The sequence below is a fragment of the Gouania willdenowi genome, chromosome 18 (assembly GCF_900634775.1).
Source record: "Gouania willdenowi chromosome 18, fGouWil2.1, whole genome shotgun sequence".
NCBI classification, from domain to species: domain Eukaryota; kingdom Metazoa; phylum Chordata; class Actinopteri; order Blenniiformes; family Gobiesocidae; genus Gouania; species Gouania willdenowi.
In genome coordinates, this window is record NC_041061.1 from 24,380,020 (window position 1) to 24,400,763 (window position 20,744).

The 20,744-nt window shown below is 38.4% G+C and overlaps 1 protein-coding gene across 5 annotated transcripts in view; it reads right to left on the minus strand.

Annotated features, from left to right (window-relative positions):
- afap1 (actin filament associated protein 1) overlaps positions 1 to 20,744 on the minus strand; it is a 154,823-nt gene that overhangs the window by 29,854 nt on the left and 104,225 nt on the right. For 4 of the 5 annotated variants that reach the window (XM_028475013.1, XM_028475015.1, XM_028475011.1 and 1 more), the window contains exons 4-8: positions 14,458 to 14,566; positions 11,371 to 11,582; positions 11,106 to 11,285; positions 1,154 to 1,240; positions 742 to 817 (exon numbers count right to left, since the gene is read on the minus strand). In XM_028475013.1, coding sequence (XP_028330814.1) covers positions 742 to 817; positions 1,154 to 1,240; positions 11,106 to 11,285; positions 11,371 to 11,582; positions 14,458 to 14,566 — 664 coding nt within the window. The remainder of the gene's footprint in view (positions 1 to 741; positions 818 to 1,153; positions 1,241 to 11,105; positions 11,286 to 11,370; positions 11,583 to 14,457; positions 14,567 to 20,744) is intronic. The other variant, XM_028475012.1, reaches the window with a different exon arrangement.

The following is a 20,744-nucleotide window of genomic DNA, read 5'->3' on the forward strand; positions in this document are numbered from 1 at the left end:
AACAAAAACACACAAAACAACAAAAAACATGTTACTATTTCAAACTCAAACTTTTACTAGTACTAATATAAAACTGTCTACTAGACAATTTTACTTAAATAGTAAGTTTTCTTTACTAGTACTATTACTACACTCAAAATCTCACCATCTCACTAGTAGCTGAAGTACACTGTTTGTAGTCTACTCGTAGTACTAGTAAAGCCAAAAGATTCGCTAGTAGCACTGGTAGACCTATGTAATTAAAGTAGGGGGGGGTATAACCAGATTCAGCTCCCTGATTGGTTGTAATATTTTCGAATCCCAGTAGCAAACCTGAATTAGCTTTTCCCCACCCCCTTATTAGCATATAAGCCTTACTACTAGTAGTACAAGTTACATTATTTGCTGTACTAGAAAAGTATACTCGCACATTCCAAATTTGAGTAGAGCTTCACTATGATTGATATCATTAATGTTAAATCCATGCTCAAATGGTTTTCCATAGACAAGACAATAGACATTGATGCTGAATGTAAAATACACCCATCGTTCGATGACTCTTATTGTTGTTTCAGTAAAGTGAGCACGTTGTGGATGTTGGTTTTTGAAGGTTTGACTATTATTCAAAAGAATCCCTGTTCACAGACCTGCAAAAGCTTCAAAGTTAACCTCACTTGGTCATAGATCATCATATTCTCATCTCTCACAGAAAACCTTTCCATTTCCTCTGTAAGGTAGGTCACGTTTTTCTCTAGCTCTCACCTTGGTCCTTCCAGTCGCTGTGTCCGTTCTCATGGGCAGCTTCTCCGTCTGAGCTCGGCCTGTCACACGACGCCTTCTTGCAGGAGTGAGTGGGTGTGCAAAAGGTGAGAGAAAGTGAACACAACTTGTTGTCGAGAGTCAGAATGAACACACAGATGCAGCTGTCTAATTGAACAGTAAAAAACACAACTTAAAGCACATCTGTTAGCCGTTATGGATAAATAATTAGATTCCACGGTGCCAAGTTTAAGGAGTTGGGTCAATAAAAATCCTCTGATGTAGCGTTTTTTTTCCACACACAAATACACAACAATGAGGGTTTGTTTTTGCCTTGAACATGTTGAAGATTCCCCCACTGCACCATGTTATTAATGTATCAGACCTTTCAGACTGTTTCTAGTGCTTGTGTTACCTTTTCCAGCTCAGGCTTGTGAACTGGTGATCCTGATCTTGCTCCATCGCTGTCAAAGCTCCCGTTGACGCACACTTCTCTCATGACCTGTGGAACACAATGAAACTGAGCGTGAACTCGTTTTTCCGCTGCTATGCATAACTTAGAATAGTGGTTCTCAAACTTTTTAGGCTCAAGTACCCCAATTCTCTTATTTCTGCATTCAACTACTACCTTTGTCCGACCAAAATCTTTTACTTTGAAAACTATTTAAAAACCACAAGAGTATAATGATGGAATGAACGAGTGATAAACATTTTAAAGAATCTCATTTGGTAAATAAGTGGAAAGAATCAGTATTTAGTGCAGTGGTTTCCAAACTTTTCTTAATTTGAAATCAAGAATTTTTGGCGAACCCAAAGACATTTTTTTGTAGAATTAGTTTTTGATCATGTTTCAGCTCAGAATTTTTATTTATTTATTTATTTTTTTTTTTTTTTTACTGCATTTTAGTTTAACTAGATTAATATTTCACAAAGTGAAAGTATAGAAATATGATACAGATGAGGATTAGGGCCACTGGAGAAAAAAAAACAGAGCTACTTAAAAAAAAAACAAAGAAAAAAAAACAGAGCCAGTAACGGAAGAAAAACACATCACAATTGTGATCTTATTAATATATATATATTTTTTTAAATATTATTTTTTTATTTTTTTGGTCTCAACTTTTTTTCCAGTCCTCTTTTTTCCACAGTGGCCCTAATCCTATTCCGTAAATACGAGATTGTATGTTGTTTAATTAAAAAAAATAAATAAATAAAAAAATAAAAAAAACCTCAGTAATAATAATAATCAAAAAATGTCCAAAATCTATTTAAATAACACTCGACCCCATTTAAACTCCAGGGGACCCAACATGGAGTCTCTCTCTCTCTCTGTAGTGCCATCTCTTACCCCCATTTGAGAAACACTGACCTAGATTATGGACGTTCTATGATAATGTGGCATGGTCCAATCAGCAGCTTCTTCTTTTTTTTATACTTACCACATGATTAAGCAACCCATTCCTTGTGTAAGATGAGCATGCCTGTATTAATGTGGGCCACATGTACAGTGAACTCAAAGCCCTCACACAACCCACCGACGTGCTACTGAATGCAACAAAGGGATCAGCACGCAGTAGAACGAGTGTAGCCTTGTGGTCAGGGGTGGATTGGCCATCTGGCACACCGGGCAATGCAAAGTGGGCTGGTCCAGTGCACTACGTTTTATTTTTATGATTATTTTGACATGTGACCCATGAGACGGCTTATGTGGGGCGGTGCAAGTTTCTTCCTTTTCTAAATTCCCTCCGATTGGGCCGGCTAGCCACTCATCATTGGCTGGCAGTGTGTTGCCAGTGGCCATCAACAATATTATGGGTCCATTGTTTGTCATTGTCAATCAATCATTGGCTAACAGGCTCAGAGAGCCCTGACAGAGCTGTCAATCACTACAAGAGCCAGACAAGGGCAAACCGTCTGCTAACTTTACCTAGTCAGGATAAAATGGACAAGGGGCTGGCTCAGCATCGGAAGCCGATGGTGAAAAAGTCTGTGACCAGCGATGAGTAATTAAAGTCAGAAAAAAAGTGGCATAAAATGGTCCAAAAGTGGCAAAAATATGCGCAAGAAAGAGGAAACGGGTGGTATGGAATGACAAAAGGTAGACCAACAGTGTATTTAGGAAAAGAAAGATCTTTATTTCATTTGGATAAAAAGTGACAACAAATGGTAAAAGACACAAATTGGATAAAAGTGTCAAAAACAACTGCAAACAGCATCCTGCATTGGGCCCCCACAAAGCTAGAAACACCTTGACCGTTAGTCTCGTCTCATCCCTCGTCATGATCACTTCTGTTGTGATCTGACATCATAATGCATAAAGATTGATTGATTGCTATAGCTGTTGAGCTATGTGCTTTATTTGTTAACCGTTATTAAGGAATATCAAGGACTCTGCTTTGTAGTTTGCATGGGAAAAGATGCCGTGAGATTTGTGGACTTCTACTTAATGTCCACTGATAATGTAGTGGGCTGGTGTGGACACAACGTGCCAAGGGCAGAATTGTTGTCCCAGTCCACCCCTGCGTGTGTTGACGATTACTGCACAGCGTGATGTGGGTGGATCTGCCACACACATTAGGCATTCCATGGACTCCATGAAACAAGGTTCAGTTCGGGTGAATGACATCTGCAGGGCACTGGACCTGGCGCCAGTCTGCATTACATTGACCTTGTTGGACTTTAGACCTGGCAACTCCAACATCACGTCTGGAACATGTAGGGGATGTGTGTTGATTGTTTTTAGGAAAACAAGCCAGTGAATGCATCCACCACTCACACACACGCACACGCACACACACAGTCAGAACTATCACATTGGTTTTGGCTGGGGAGGAGAATAATTGGGTTTTGTGGGGGGAAATAACAGGCTGTGGCTCCATGGCTTTGGCTAATGGAGTGGCTCACGGGCTGGAGAAAAGGACAGATGGCAACATCATGTCTATCTTCCATTACAGAGCTGGGTTGCCAGGCGAGGCTCCTCCGCAGTTCACAGGATGTACTACAAATCAGGCGGTAGAAGGTGGTGAGGACTAGTTGGTAGATTTGGATGCTAAATCTCTACCTTTAATGGAGCACATTGTAGCATGACTGCAACATAAATGAAAGCATTTGACGTTGGTATAAGAATAGAGGAAAACAAAGCAAATGGAGTGAACTGGTAAAGGTTTCCACATGAATGGGTTGTACTGGGTCTGTATTAAATCAAAAGCACTAGAGGATTTACAGCCCTTTTATTGTGATGAGAATAATTTTTCCTGCCATCGTGTTCATAAAGAAATTGATTAACAGTAAATGATTTCCAGCCAATATCCTAAAACAGTCCCACATCATGACAACGTTAGTTTGGAGCTGTTATTTTATTTTATATACTGTATATTTTATTTTTTTGCAGTAGAATGCTTCTGGTAAACTTCATACCTTATTGTGGTTTGTATGTGTTGCCCTCTCTACATTGTTTAAAGAGCTGGGTGTTTGTCCCAGCACTTCTTTATTAAAGAGTAACTATCAAACCACTTTATTTTGCTGAAAACAAATGTATTTGGTATAAAGTAGTAGTATGAATTGATTCTTTTCTAACTCTCCACATGTTAGTCCAAGCATTTCAATTTGCTATATTTTGTTGTAAAACTGTAAAAGTGACTGCCCTCTATGGGTTGAAACACGGCTATTACGATCTATTTTTGATATTGGCTGAGAATGGTGGTTTGTGTCATTTTGGTGGCTTCTTACGTCACTAATCGCCACTGTTGGCCCCGCCCCTCCTTTAAAAACTAGCACCTGTAGACTGCAATCTGTGGTGATGTGATTGGATTGAGAGAATTGTGAATAGAGAGGAATAGTGAGTATTGAGTAGCTAGTTAGCATAAATTGTTTATAGTATAGACTGGGCATGTCTTAACTGTTCCAAGAGCCCCGCCCACAATCAAGGCATTTTCTTTTATTTCCAGCTTAGATGTACATCAGTCAAACCCTCAATGTTTGGTTACTTTTTAAACTACCTAATGCACAAATTAATATGTTATTGTTGCTATGGAGTGTCAAAGACCTTTCCAAAAAGCAGGGATAGAAAATTCATCCAGGTCCGCCCTATGAGTGATGTAGGAGAATAGGATTTATTTGTCCCAGATCAAGTCCAGAGTGATCCTGGCTATGATAACAATGAAATGAAAAAAAAAAAGATATTTTATGACTGATCCTGGCTTTTTGCAGTGGTGTAGAAAGACTCCATACAGATTAATGTTGTAGAATAGCTCGCTGGCCAATAGAAGAAACACACAAAGTCACATGACTAGTGTGCTGGTGAATTGAAGAGTTAATAAATCACAATAACATTTGGAGTTGGTGTTATGCATCTACTGGTGCCTCTCGTTTCTCGGGATCAACTTCCGTGTGTGGTAGCGCAACGTATTAAAACATGGAAAAAGTTTTGTAAAAGTCATCTATTGTTTGCCTCGCACCAGGAACACAGTCGATAGTCCGTCACCAGCTTATTTGGATACTACTTGGACCACTGCAAAACTAAACTAAAGTAAGCAGCTTTTTAAGAGCTGAAAAAACAACAGACTGCATGCGGTACCAAAAAACTGCTGGTAGAAATCACGTGGGATACTAGTTGAAATAAATCTTAAACATTCTTATCCTCTTTGTGAATCTGGGAATTGAAAATGGCTGCAGCGGACAAAAAATGACTGTTCAGTCTGACAGAATCTGCTCTGTGTGCGGCGAGCTTAAAGATGGAATGGTGAAATACAGATCTAACTACACTATATGCATTCTGTGGCATGCCTAGATTGCTGATGTTGGTATAAGTACAACGTCTCTGAGGTCTTAATAGTATTGATGAACCGATGGCTGAACTAAAAAAAGTCAATCAAAGAGATGAGAAACTGTCGTCCCATTGCTACGGTGAGTAAAGAAAAAGAAGGACAGAATGGAAAGTATAGAGCCATAGACTTTTTTAAGCAAAAGCACAAGGCAGGCTTACGTGAATAAAGTCAGGACACAGAATAGACATGTGTATTCCATGAACGCATCATTAGCAGACTATGTCTGGGAGAACCATTACAGTAAGTAGAAGGCTTTGGAAACCACCAGGTACTCTCCCAGCTTTCCCCTCTCAGTGCTTTTCTCATTCTTTTCGTTTTTTCTGCCTCTTATTACCTCACACAGCCTCTGCTGGGGCATGGCCACGCATTGTATTTGCTAAAAATCTCAAAACCTAAATATCCTTAGTAGAGAGATCATAAATTACTAAGATTGGGATCATATTTGATTAAGGTTGCAATGATTAGTCGACATAATCGATAATGTCCACTACAAGAATTAGTGGACGTGGGTTTTATAGCGTTTATGTGTTGTTTAATCTTGTAAATTAATGATAAAATCCAGCCCGCTTCCTGCTTCCTTTCAGCTGCAGTACCTTACATTGACTGCTAGGAGCAGCGTCACCCCACTAACTTTTAAAGTTACTTATTAATGTAACTACTATGTTCAAGACAACCTACACTTTAAGTTTGTGATATTCAATTATTCATGATTTTATTGTGATTTCAATAATATTTTATGTGTTAAATATAACAACTACATGTTTTATGTCACAGTACAACAGGGACATGTTTACAGGTGGAAGGATTTAAGCAGGTGCGCTAAAAAAGCAGCCTAAAACATGTGTTTCAAAACAGAAAAATAATTGCGACTCGTCGACTAATCGAAAAAATAATCAATAAATTCGTCGACTACAAAACGAATCGTTAGTTGCAGCTCTATATTTGAGTAAATAGGTAGTTAAGGTGCAGTGGAGGTTGATGATACTGACAACGTTTCATTGGGAGAGTATTTTGCAGGTTTGTTTTCTTTGGCAACCGTGCCTGGAATGAGACAGACTTCATTGATGGGTGTTTGAATTTGAATTGCTCTATGTAGGTAAAGAGGATGTTGGTTTAAAGCTGCTAGGGATGATCCCTAACCTTTTTTAAACTGTATTTCATCCAAAAGTTGTTCACATCAACTACTGATGCCATTGCCAAAGTGACTTTTTTGCTGTTTTTATGGAAACCAAAACAAAATAATAGGTGTTGATATTTTGGTCTTTCACGCAAACACATGAAAATGGCCAAAATCGGAGTGACGTCATCACGGTGAAGACGATAAACAAAGCAGAACAAAAATGCCAATGAGCAAATCAATGTCCTCCTTGTCTGACGAGGAAACTCATGAATTCAAAGTAAGAATAAAGTCAAAATACTTCTTAAAGGGGCAGTATTATGAAAAAAACACTTTATAATGATTTTGCTACAGTGATATACATTTCTTTAGCCTCATTCAGAGGGCCGAAGTTGAAAAAGTTCTGTTTCCTTTCTCACACATTTGCAAAAAGTCAGCTCCAAATGGGTGAGTTGGATTTTTGCCCCCTTATGACTCATAAGGGGGGACACTCCTCCTCCTGACAATCCTGGCTCCTCCTACCCTATAAGAATGTAAGCTCCTCCCTCACAGGTAAAACAAACATGGTGAAGGAAGGTTATTAGCGTGAGCGCTCACAATCAGTTTCACTTTTAGCACCTTGTATCGCCTTTATGGGATAATCTGATGTGTTTGTGGCCCAATGCAACGCAGAGATAGGACAAAACAAATGTCTATCATCTTAAATAGTCTATTCCTTTGGTCAGAAGAGGTGAGGAGAAGAAGTAAGTGACTGTAAATGATTTACTGCTGCTGCTGTGATAAACGCACACGCTAAAGCAGCATTTGTTGGACTCACAATCACAATAGCCCCTTAAATATATACAGTATATACTGTATATTGTAAATAATGTGCAGTTTTTTTGGCTAAAAACAACAAGAGTGTGTGGATAGCAAAAGAAAATATGGAGCCTGCGTTTACTGAAACGCCTACTCATGCATATGCATGAAGGCCCAAAAATGGCCTGTTTTTAGAAGTGGCCATGAAAGTGACTTTTCAGAGGGCTAAAACTCTGCAAAACAGGCGAGTTTGGGAAAATATACCTCAAATAATATGTTGTTGGGGTTCTTAGAACAATGGGTGAAAAATAGCATAATACTGGACCTTTAAAAAACTTTTCCGCTTCTGTGCTTTGCATTCTTCTACGGGACTCCAAATCCCACATTGAAAACTTTTCCAAAGTTCAAGTCACATGACCATTTGGCAACAAACCTGTTGTTGAAGGTGGAGTCATTAACAAACTTGCTAGCGACATCCTTAACCTTTGTGAGTAAGTCCTCTCATTTTCCGAAAAAAATGCCTTTGATTTATTGATCCATGATACTTAAACGATCGGTGTTGTAAAAAAAAAATAATTATTGCCCCCAACGTACTAACCATTTTTACATATCCAGTGCACATTCATTTGGGCCAGCTGTTCCATACTGTGCTGAAGCACGGAACTTTGACCCCTTACCACCTCCCTTTAACATCAGACCAACAAGAACCCTTTGACACTGGTATGTTGCCATTGTAAGGGGATGGTCACATGGTGCAAACATCATCACCATGCCATTGCACGCACAGAGAACCAAAAAACACTAAAAGTGAACCAACTCACTCAGTGCCAATGACATAATATTACGTCATTTCAAATCCAAACGCTCAGTGCGTTTTTTTACGGTAGTTGCCAGGATACACTGTGACGGAGTACTACTGTGAATATAAGGCTTCTCTGTTGATGTAGTAACCAACTGGTGCCCTGAAGGTGGCAGCAGCACACCTTTGGATGACAGATTAGCCACTGATGCTACCATCAGCTAAGGAGGGAGAAGCAGGAACGAGGGAGATTATGGCGCTATGAAGTGATATTGTGAAGTATCCAGCAGCTCACAGCACCACACACTAACACAGAACATGTGTGGACCTGAGTGGATTATTGATGATGTTGTGATCGTGAGATAAAACCATTAACTAACCGGGCTAAACTGGTCATCTCCGCATGTCGGGAGGAAGAGGAAGTTACGTCTGCGTGATTGACGGGGGAAGAGATACAAAATACAGTAAGTAAAACATTCAACTGTGAGCCAGATAGCAAAATAATAATAATTTTTTTTAAAAACCTTGTCTTAATGTTGTAATGTTTTTTTTGTTTAGTTTTTTTAGAAGGAAACCAATGTTCAGATGTTATAGTTTTCAATACAGCAAAAAAAAAAAATAAATGCTTCAAAGTTACTGAAAGATTTTTTTTCCGAAAAAGCCTGTTTTCTCAGCTTTTTGCTCTGAAACTGGCGATTTGTGAAAAACTTGCTCTATTCAACTGCTGATTACATAAGAACGAAACAAGCTACAAACAATTTTTTTCTGATAAAAGTAGTGACTTTAATCTTTCAGAATCCGGTGTCATATTTCAGAATGTCATAGGACAAAATATTCTATGGGTCATTAAAATCAGTCAAAATGCTCTAAAATGGCTGGCACTGAGGGGGTAAAAATTCTGAAAATGGCTGGCACTGAATGAGTTAAATGCAACTTGCAACTATCGATCTTCAATCAAACTGTTGTGACCCATTCTGAGTTCTGTGACAAATTGTCTGACATTGCAAATTTCCCAAATTCCATTTCAGGATTTGCGGATTTCCATTGTTTTCCATTTCAGAGTACCCATTTGTGTATTATTTTTATTTTATCGGCTCGTGCCAAAAGTACTCAATATTAGGGATAAATTAATCAAAACTCTATTGCCAGGTATAGTTCACATAATACGAGGATAACAGTCGCAGTCGGAAAAGGAAATACAATGAAAATATGAAATATATTTAAAAGCGTCAAAAAACAAGAGCAAAAGAACAATGGCATTTTACAGGAGACAATTGTATTTTTTGATCATTACGCCAAATCTTGTGGGATTTCGTAGCTTCAAGATTTTGCACAATATAAGAAAAGTTTATGTCTTCCAAACATTTGTTACTAATTTAACTCTATTTTTTGTCTTGTTTATCTCTTTCTGCTTAAGGAAGATCATTTTGTCATTTCAGTCCATTTTCTATTTTCACTAAAAATCAGAGGTAACAGTAACAGCAGGCCAAACTCTACAGAGACAAACTTGGCACAAACTAGGCATTCGACGAAGCCCTCTAAGCAATAGTTAGTGTAGTTGTTCCAGTTGTTTGGGTGGCGCAGGGATTTGTATATTTTCACAGGTCTGGTTGCACGTGCTTACAGAATTTGTGCTACAGCTGCACAGAATCAATAAACATAAACTAATTACCACATGAAACGGGTAATCCAATCACAAGAAGAAAAACAAGTAAATGATTTTAAGCTTTACAAACATAAGAGAAAAAACTTTTAATTTTTGTTTTTAAAGAAAAGCAAACACTAAAACTAGTGTCTAACGTAGAGTAATTCACCCTTAAACAGACAAAAAGAAACTAATGGAAGGAAAAGTCCAAATAAAACCTCCTCAGACAGGCAGCAAAGAGAGGCTGGGTTAGCAAGGGCTGGAGGGCACAATTGATTACAAGAATACTGCCATACGAACACAGGAAGAAATCCTGAAATAGATTACAATGGAAAGGGTGAACAAACAAGAAATTCCATGTGAGTCTCGAGGGAAGAGTTCAAGCTCTAGGCATTCTTCTCAGACCAAAGAGCAGACGAGGCCCATCATTTCCTCCTCTGACTGAAACCCTGAGTGGCCTGAGGTGCTTTCAACACACACCAGACTGCAGAGCTAAAAGGCAAAAAGCACCAGAGCTCATTAAAACTCAGTGGGGTCAGTTTTGTTTCGTAGACTTCTTCTTCTGCCAGAGGCAGAGATCAGAGTGAAACAGAAGACAGGGAGGTGCAGCAGAGAAGGAATGTGCCAGAGAGAGGACTACAAACCAAACATATTCACGTTAGACAGAAGCCAGCAGAAATACGTCCTCAAAACAAACTATTCAGACAATATCCAGAAAAAAGGACTAAATGTTTTCTAGTGACCACAAAGTGAACATCACAGGATACAAGAACATTCCAACAATCTGCATTTTCTCCTGAGCTGAACTGTTCTGTAATCATGAATGCAATCACAGCAATTGCTGGCATTTTGCACCCTTCACTGTATGTGACAGCTCTGTAGCAAGTCTCTGCTTTCTGTTAGACAAGCGTACACAGTGTTAAATTCCACCTACTTTTCGGCAATCAAGTCTATAGTGACGTCACTTCTGAAGGATGTTTGCTACACCTCCTTTATAAAATTAGAGCTTTCAGTTCTAAACCACTACATGTTTTCTTAGTGAGGTGAAAATGAGAAAGGTCAAACCAAAGGGAAAACATGTGCTACAGCGGCACAGAAAGGTCTAACATGTTGGCAAACAGAGAACACAAATATCTTAGATGTTGCTGAATAAAAGGGAGTGTGGGTATAATACGGTGTTACCTTAAGCCACTCCTCAGCTTGTTCTTTGCTTTGAACGGCCAGCACGAGTGCATCCGCTCCTTGGTGGACGATTTTCAGCTCGTGCTTCTTCTTCTTTCCATCTTTGGGGACGTGAGTGATACTGCATCCGGACAGAGTCAGCTCCATCTGTGGGGTGTGGTCTTTGGAGGATTTGTAACACTTGAGGATAAGAGAATGGTTCAAGTTAATGTCTGGAGGGTTTAATGGTTTCTACTTGCACACTGTACGTGCTCACATCCCTCACCAATAGTTTGTTGTCTTTGATGACACAGAGGAGTTTAGTCCACTGGCCAAAGCGTTTCTTGCGCAACAGGAAGGCACAAATCCGGGCGTCCTTTACCAGGTCCATTGATGCCTCCTCAGAGGGCCACTGATGACGCATCTTCTGGCCCTTGCCATCCTCTTCCTCCTCATCGTACGACTCATAAGAGCTGCTCATGGCGTCTGAGTCATAATCTGAGAGAAGGAGGTACCAGTGAAAGTTTTACAAACATATAGTTTCATGACAGAGGTAAAAAGTTGAAAAGCCTTACAGTCATGGTTGAAAATTTTTTTCATTGTTGTTATAGACAGTAAACAGTAAATTTTCACTGAGTAATTCCAGGGGGCATAAAAAACGATGCTATACATTTTGTAATCACAATAGATAGCATAACTAAAAGATACACAACCTTTCAATAGTTAAAAATGTGTTTATAAGTGGCATAACTTGTACAGTCAACTTCAAAACGTATTTACAGCTTTACAGAAGGGGACACACAACCTATACCCCCTGGAATTTTGCACCTCTGCTTAAAGCAAATTATTATGCATGATGAACAAAACTCCTGTTATTCAAATACTTCACTTGACCTTTTTAGGCTTTTCCAATCTCTACATTGTTTGTCCACTGTGCTGCTTAGCAACTTCACTTAGTGGAGGATATGATCAGTCTAGCAATATTATAGTATATAATATATATTATATGAATCATGGAAGGTGATATCGGTTGATATCGTTATCGGTTTTTCCACCGATATTAAAAAACCGATATGTACTGTTCCTTGAGACAACATATTAAAAACTAATGTCCCTTTTTCCATAACTAACATTGAAAAAGTATTGTTATTTTGCACTAATAATGGCTATTTGTGGAATACATCCATGAGTAGGAATGTCACGGTATTGACGGTATCACGATACCGCAGTATCACAAGTTCCTCGATATCGTCGTGGTTATGTCACAGGGTAAAATAATGAGACGTTGCGTTTAAAATTGAAGTTTTGCGTCGTTGTAGCGGACCGTTTCAGAGTAAACTACAAGTCCGATAATGCTTTGGGGTGTCGTCATAGGTTACAGGCTGTTGAGCCAATGGCATGGTGTGACAGTGGGAGCTCAGAGGAGAAAGGAAACATGGTGGATGGTGGCAGCCAGCAGAGCGAGAAACGGTGGAGTTTGTAGAACTTGTGGATGATGCAGCGGCTACAAGTCAGAGGTGTGGAAACATTTTGGTTTCACCGCATCAACAAAACCATAAAGGAGAAGAGGTGGACAATATGTAAATACTGCTAGTGTACAGTGCGCTACTTGTCCGGAAATACGAGCTACATGAGCAGCCACTTAACAACCCGGTGTAGTGTAGAATAAACCTACCGTGAAAGTTTCCTACGGTAGGCAGTGGGCAAGCATACCTGGCAAACTGCGCATGTGCGTTCGTCATTTTGAAAAAAAGGCAATAATCTTTCCTTTAATTTTTAGGGTTAGGGTTAGAATTAAGGTTTATCTAGTAGGAAAAATTAAGGTAGCAAAATATTGTACGTATATGTGTAAATATTTACTACGCTATTATGCGCATGCGCCTGTAGGAGGCTTTCACGCATAGGATTATTTTTCACTACACCGGCATCCCGAAAATTTAAGGATTCTGTCAAACAAACATTCCAGCCTGCTCATAAAACTCTAAAGGAAGCATTTACAACCATGGTTCCTCAGCTCAAGAAATAACAAGAGACGTCGCGCAGCTAACAACATTTTCAGTTGTTGCTGTTGTGGCATTAGACCGTTGTGAGACAGGTTCGTTTTACCCGACTATAGATGTGTTGTTGCAATAGTCTTGGCTGAAATAAACTCAAAAGTCGGCCATTTGTAAATAGCTGTGTGTGCACGCGCAAGAATTGTTTTATAACAATTATATTGTGGGTGGGTGAGTTTTATTGTATTGACTGTATTCCACTGTAATGTAGAAAGGCCCAACCAGGGACAGAAGTTGTAAACTAGCGCTAGCTTTAAACTTTTATGTGCATCACATCAGCTGCACATTTTTTATCTACTGTATGTTGAATTGCATTGTCCCTGTCAAATAAATACATAAATACATGTCGACAACTAGGGCTTTATAAGGTTAGTGGATACTTTAAATGCTCAGAGATCACTCCTAACCTCAAATGTTGACTTGTTCATCTTTCTCTCGAAAAACTTAAAATGAAGCTAAACAGAATAAAGAAGTTTGAACTACTTTGATTTCTATGGCTATTTTTTTTTTTTCATTATTATATATATTGATACTAGACTGTTTCTATACCTGTGTTCGTGACTCGATTAGATTTTTTGCACTTTAGCTAAATAATCTGTATGTGTTGTTTATCCTTAACATTCCTGGCACTTAGTTTTCCAAACTATGGCATTTTTCCAAGTCATCTTTTTTTGGGCGACAATACCGCAATACCATACTGTGGCCTTAATACCGTGAGTTTGTGATATTGTTGCATCCCTATCCATTAGGGAATCAAATTAAAAGTAGGCATATTTGTGTCATTTCCATAGAGATATAGATAGTGTGATCGAAAATTAGGTTGGTGGGAAGGAGGTCTGTGTATACATCGGTTCCAGTTAATATCTGAAATTAGAACATTTGTATTGTACAATATTGGAATATCGTATATCAGCAAAAAGCTAACATCCCTACTTGTATACAATCCTTCCATGACATGGAGCTCCTGGTCTAATGCTAGATATCACTACATACTAGGGCTTAAAAGTTAACACTAAACAAGGTGTTACTCTGACCTATCTATAGAGGATTTTTGGATGAAGGGTAGAATGCATCTAAAATGGGAAGAAGAAAAATCATCATCATTAGGGTGTTTATTTCACAGCTCTTTAAACGAACTTATTCCAAATTTCACAAAAAATGCCAGATTGAACGGCACCTTATTTTTTTTTTTCTTGTTGTTGCATCATTTGAGCAGAATAAAAAAAGTGTTGTTTGAAAAGGAATTTGGACAAACACAAAGGGTTTGTTTGGAAACACTTGTTTTCACTCGCCCTCCTGCAGAGAAGCCTTCTACTTACTGGATGTGATGTATTCTGGAGCCTTCCCGGGACTCAGAGGCACCGCCTCCTCATAATAACCTTCTGGCAGTGATGAGCTGGGCAATGGAGGAGGGCCGTTGGTTGGAGACTGCAGACAGAACACAAGTTTCCACATCAGTGACAAGTATCTCCACCCCAGTCACCAATGAAGGACACTAAACATTAAGTCAGGATAGTTTGATTGCTTTGGTTTGCTCTCTCATTCCAGCTTTCTGTAGGAGGGTCAGAGGGATTTATGTTTCTGCTCGATGATCAGTGCTGACATTTTGAGGTGCAGTCTTGACTTGATTCAACTTGTCAGGTTAAATGAGAAGAAAACGACATGGATACCAAAACGAAGCTTTAACCAAAGCTGTGACCTACTTTTACAACTGCTCTATTTTTTGTTTGTTTTTTAAATACCAATCCCTCAAAGTTACTAAACTATGAATAATTCATATTCTAGCACTGAGTATGTTGTTTTTATATGAAAATATTTCTGAAGCAGCAAAATACAACAACATGACAAACAAAAAAAATGAGAAGCTTCTGAAATCCAAAGGCCGGAAAGAGAAGCTAAGGAAGACAGCACTGATTGGATTTGTAAGACCTTCCAAGTGCTATGATAAAGTACCTGATCTAGACCTTCCTTCTTTTCACCCCAGGGCCCACATTTATAAAAACAACGTCATTCTAGGATGTTTTAGGAAATGATCTTACTCTTCTTTAGTTTGTCATTGTTTAAATCAAATGTGTTTGCAGTTTAACAGATATCTGCATCATACAAAACACTAGATTCCTTTGCAGAACCATGTGCGTACAATACATGCCAAATGTGACTGGAAACATTAGATAACTGAGGCAACTCGAAAGATTCAAGAGAGACAGAAGAGCTGAATGCTCCTGGAGACGAGCCAGACAAAGTTCTTCAGAAAGACCGCGAGCAGATGACTAATGTGTCAAACTGTGATTAAAGCTAAGAAAATCTACTCCCAATGAAACATTGAGGCCAGCAAACAAATGCTTCAGGACGCAAGAATGTTGTTGAACTGAAAGAAGACAAATACAAATGTGAACTCTTTGGTCAGCATCTTAGTGTAATGCCCACAGTGAAGCATAATGGTGATTACAATGTGGTATGAGGCCACACTTAGGGAAACCATCTACAGCATCTACCACATTCTCTAAGTGAAACCTCACTCAATCTGATTGGTCTTTGGTTGAGATACTAGCAAGACAATGACGCCAAGCTGTGTCCAGACTAAGGAAAGGGAATCCAGAGTATGAGAATTGATGAATAGATTTGGAACGTATGAAATTTCACAACCAGAGGAACGTGTACTCGTAGGAGTACTTGTGCAGATTACAGGGGGTACTTGGAGACATTTGTCGATTATTTTCTAAATATATCTGGTGTGTTCCACTTCTGTTTTTTTTTTTGTTTTTTTGTTATTAGCTTAGTTTAAACAAGATATGTGTTGGCTAGGCAAATTTTCCACAAACCAATGATAAAATTTGATCTGATTCTCTGAAGTTGTAATAAACCAGATGTTTTCAACTTCATCATCGGAGGGTTTTAAGCAAATTATGAGTATTTGTCCAATCAATCAATCAATCAATCAATCAATCAATCAATCAATCAATCCAATCAATTTTAAGTTGTGCTATCTTTTCAGACTCACAACAATAGATTTTTCTAATTTTGTACAAACGTTTTTCCACATTTACTTGCTAACCAGTTAGAAATTATATTTCTTTTAACACCGTGTTAAAAGTATTATAAATATGTGGATCAAAAGTGCTCACCTTGTGATCTAAGATTAAGTTTTCTCTTACTTTCATTCAAAATTCACCAGAGGGTAAAGCATTGATCATCTCTTCTGTAAACTGCACAAATCTTTAATTGAATAGCTTTGAGAATTAGAAAGTTTTCCTTGAATTGGGTCATTGCTTGTTTTAAGAGTGGTGGTGAGTCCCAAATGGGGACCAAATGAGAATCAATGTATTAAAAATGGAAAGACAGTGAGAAAAAAAATGTGAGGTCATTTTTTTACATTATTTCCTATTTACAGTTATTTAGGACAGCTCCTTACATTTCGAGGGGGTAAATTGGACAAATAATGTTTGAGAACCACAGGTATAAAATAAAAATGAGAGAGGTATACATTTAATTTAACACATCAAGGGGAACATATAAAAACTAAGTGGAACAAAGTGACAAAGAGGAGAAGTACAGACAAAATAATGGCAGTAGGATGGAAAGTGAAACAGAGCCACTATCGAGACCTAAAGCCTTTGTCAATCAACGTATTAGGGACCCTTACTTTATTACAAAATGCATTTTGATGGAGAAAGACATGTCAAGTCCTGATGGGAAGCATGTAAATGCAGAATTGCAGCTTATCAGGTCAAGGGTTAAATAGCCCTGGTATAATGAATATATTGTACTGCTTATAACAGATCATGAAAACATGTTTTTCTACCTGCACAGTCTACGGAGCCATCCTCAAGCATTGCCATTGTTTAAAAAAAAAAAAAAAAATATTGAAACAAAAGCACCCAAAGCTACAGAGCGAAGTTTCATCTGAACCCTTCCCTCACTCTATCCTAGTTTTTGTTTAAAAGTCAAGCTGCGGGCAGAAATTTGTATTGCATTGCCTTAAGGGGAAACAGCAACTTGGTGAACTCATTTCTTGGCAAGAAGATGCTAAACTCTAAAGCTGCCAGCATTCTCCTCCCTGAGAGGCCTACAAAGACAAAAAAGAAAAGAAAAGGCGGCTCTAGGAAATGAGGGAGGAAAGCACTCAGGTTGGTTGGTCAAACAATACAGAACAATACCAAGATAGAAAGGTAGACCTGATTGTGAACTTGGTTATCTTACAATAAATGCATCTCAAAGTGTTTTTACAAGGTTAAAATCGCCCACTGTTTACAAACCCCGTCCTCTACACACAGACACACAGGTTAAAATAAAGACAATGGCATATGACAAAAATTATGGTCATTTTGTTAAAAAAAAGACTGCTGATACAGTTACTGCGGCTCTGCACACAACACAAACACTTCCCTTAGAAATCTGTCACCACTAAATAATGAATAATAAACGAGAAGATTACGTTTTTTTCCTCTTCAAATAGCAGAATTCAGAATACCACAGAGAACGTAAGCCCATTGTTCTGCTGTGGGACGACTCCAAGATTTACGGAAATAACAAACCAAACAACATACAAACACATTTTTTTATTTATTTTTTGTTTCTCATAAAAACAGCTTGAGAACATAAAACTTTATCATAAAATAACTACCTTCCCTACTATCTTTGTTCTGCAGCAAGATCTGAAGCAGTCTTTAAAGATTAGGTTGAAAATAGCAACAATTAAAAATATGAAAAGCAAAAGATAGAGATAAGTATCAATATGCAAAGATCCATAACAAAGATCCATAACATAAAAATTTCTTTGATATTTCAAAAATAAAATTGTACAAATCACATAACAACGGTGGACACATCTTGGGCTTGGTGTGTAGGATTACACAGTCCATAATTGTCAGTCTAACTTTAGAGCCCATCACCGCACAGAGACTGCCGTAGTAAAAGCAACAAATGATCTCATAGCCACAGACAGAGGGTTGGTCTCAGTTCAGGTGCTCTTAGATCTCAGTGCAGCTTTCGATACAGTGGATCATCATCTACTGCTGCAGAGACTGGAAAGCGTTTTTGGGATTGGTTTAAATCCTACCTATCAGACAGAACCCACTTTGTTCATGTTAATAATCTCTTCTCAGCACACACCAGAGTTATTCATGGAGTTCCACAAGGTTCAATTTTGGGACCAATACTATTTACATTATATATGCTTCCACTAGGTAACATTATCAGAGAACATAATATACATTTCCATTGCTATGCGGATGATATACAGCTTTATCTTTCAATGAAATCAGACTAAACTTATCAGTCATTAAAACTCCAGTCCCATTTTAAAGATGTCACATCCTGGGTGAGCCATAACTTTTAATGATTTTATTTGGTCCAAAACACCTTAGAGAGAAATTATCAGAGCAAAAAGTGTCTCTGGATAACCTTACTCTGTTACCCAACACCACAGTAAAAAATGTAGGCGTTATTTTTTATACTGACATCTTTTAACTCTCATATTAAACAAATCTCAACGACGAATTTAGAATGCTGCAGCTAGAACACTAACAGAAGATAGCATATTTCTCCAGTATTGGCTTCCCTTCATTGGCTTCCTGTAAAATCTAGAATAGTGTTTAGAATCGTCTAGTTATCCTACAAACCTCTACATGATCAAGATCCTGTATATCTTAGAGACCTGTTAGTGCCCTATCATCCAGGCAGAACACTCCGCTCTCAGTCTGCTGGTCTTCTTGAAGTTCCTAAAGTGTCCAGAAGTAGAACAGGAGGTAGAGCATTCAGCTACCAGGCTCCTCGCCTTTGGAACCAGCTCCCAGTCTTGGCACGGGAAGCTGCTAGTCTCTCCACCTTTAAAAGTAAACTCAAACCCTACTTATTTGCTAAAGCGTATACCGTATAATAGCAATAACCTAAAACGGACTTGGTCTCGTTGTTTTGGTCACAATCACAGACCATATGTTTCGCAGCTGGTACACTCAGATGGACTGAACAATGGTTTGCGGCTCAACTAGTCTGGGACAATTGGATGGACTGATCGCTGGTTCGCAACTCAGGTATTCTGGGACACTCGGATGGATTGATCGATGGTTTGCGGCTCAACTAGTCTGGGACACTTGGATGGACTATCCTTCTATCCTATCCTGATTGCCCTTCTGTTCACTAACCCCAACCAGTGGAAGCGGATGGCTGCCACCTCTTAACCTGGTTCTGCTGGAGATTTCTTCCTAAAAAATAGAGGGAATTTTTTTCTTCCCACTGTTGCTAAATGCTTGTTCATGTGTATCTTGTTGGGTTCTTTTTCTTACTATGGACTTTATATTTTGTTAAGTGCACTGAGATGACTTTGTTGTAATTTTGCGCTATATAAATAAAGTTGAGTTGAGTTGAGATGTGGGATTGCTGTCCATCAGGAACATCTAGGTTCTTTTGCAGAAAACGAAGCTCATCTACGTGTTCTGGACTGAGATTGCTTCGCTGTGCTCTCACAATATCTCCAACAATGGAGAATACTCTTTCCACTGCAACACTAGTAAAAAATAAATAAATTAATTAATAATTTTAAAAAAACGATTTTTGAAGTTTATAAATCGATTTATAATTGTGGATGATTGGAATCACAATTCTTATGTGAACTGATTTTTTCCCCCACCCCTATGTGCCAATGCTTCCTTATGATTTTTGATCTGACAATGCCAGATCAGTCAACACAAATATTCCTATCAGCCAATTATCCACAGCAATGTCTAGTTTAGTCGATGTGCTGACTGTTGTCATTTTGTAAAAAAAAACTCCTCATCCATGCACATAATGTTCTTCTGTCTTGTCTTGGTGCCACATATGGTTCCTTCCAGACCAGAATCAATCTACTCCCACTGAAGAGTGCAGCTTGTACAGGTCATTTTCATGGATGCAGATCAGAACCGCCCGAATTCCACAGTCATAATGTGTAATTAGTTGGTGGTAAAAGAGTCCTGACCTTGGTTTGGATACTTCTAGTGGGAGGTTTGTCTGCCTTCTCCAGCACTGGAGTGAAACGCACAAGGAAACATTTATGCCAAGTCTCCTTTTCTGACCTGAGTGGGAGGATTGGATTTAGAGATAGGTTTGTGCTACGGTTCCAGTGGGACATTGGGATGGAGAAACTAAGTGGACACAGGAAAGTCCTTCCATTAGGATAAGATTCAGAAATGCAAATAAAAAAAAATTGCTGCAACTGAGCCAACTTGAAAGTCTATAATCCCAAAATTTAGTGAAGATTTTGTAAATTGGCACATTATTCTGTTTTATCTTATTTCCTCGATAATCGATACCTTTAAAAATCAGGAGTGTCAAACTCCTTTTAGTTCAGGGACCAAATATAGACCAGTTCCATCTCAAGTAAGCCACAGATTAGAGCAAACGAGCAATTTCAACATGAATGTAATCTAGTTTGCACTTCCTTGTATAAATTATATATGCACTTTGTAAGCAATAAGGGACAGCTATCAGTCCCTGCAGTATCTTCACTTAAATTTCCTCAATTTTGTGACAATTTTTTTGTTAAGATAGGAAAATATTATTGAATAAGTTAAATAAGATTAGAGAATTTGGGAAAAGTGACAGGAAAAAACTATCACATATAACATGG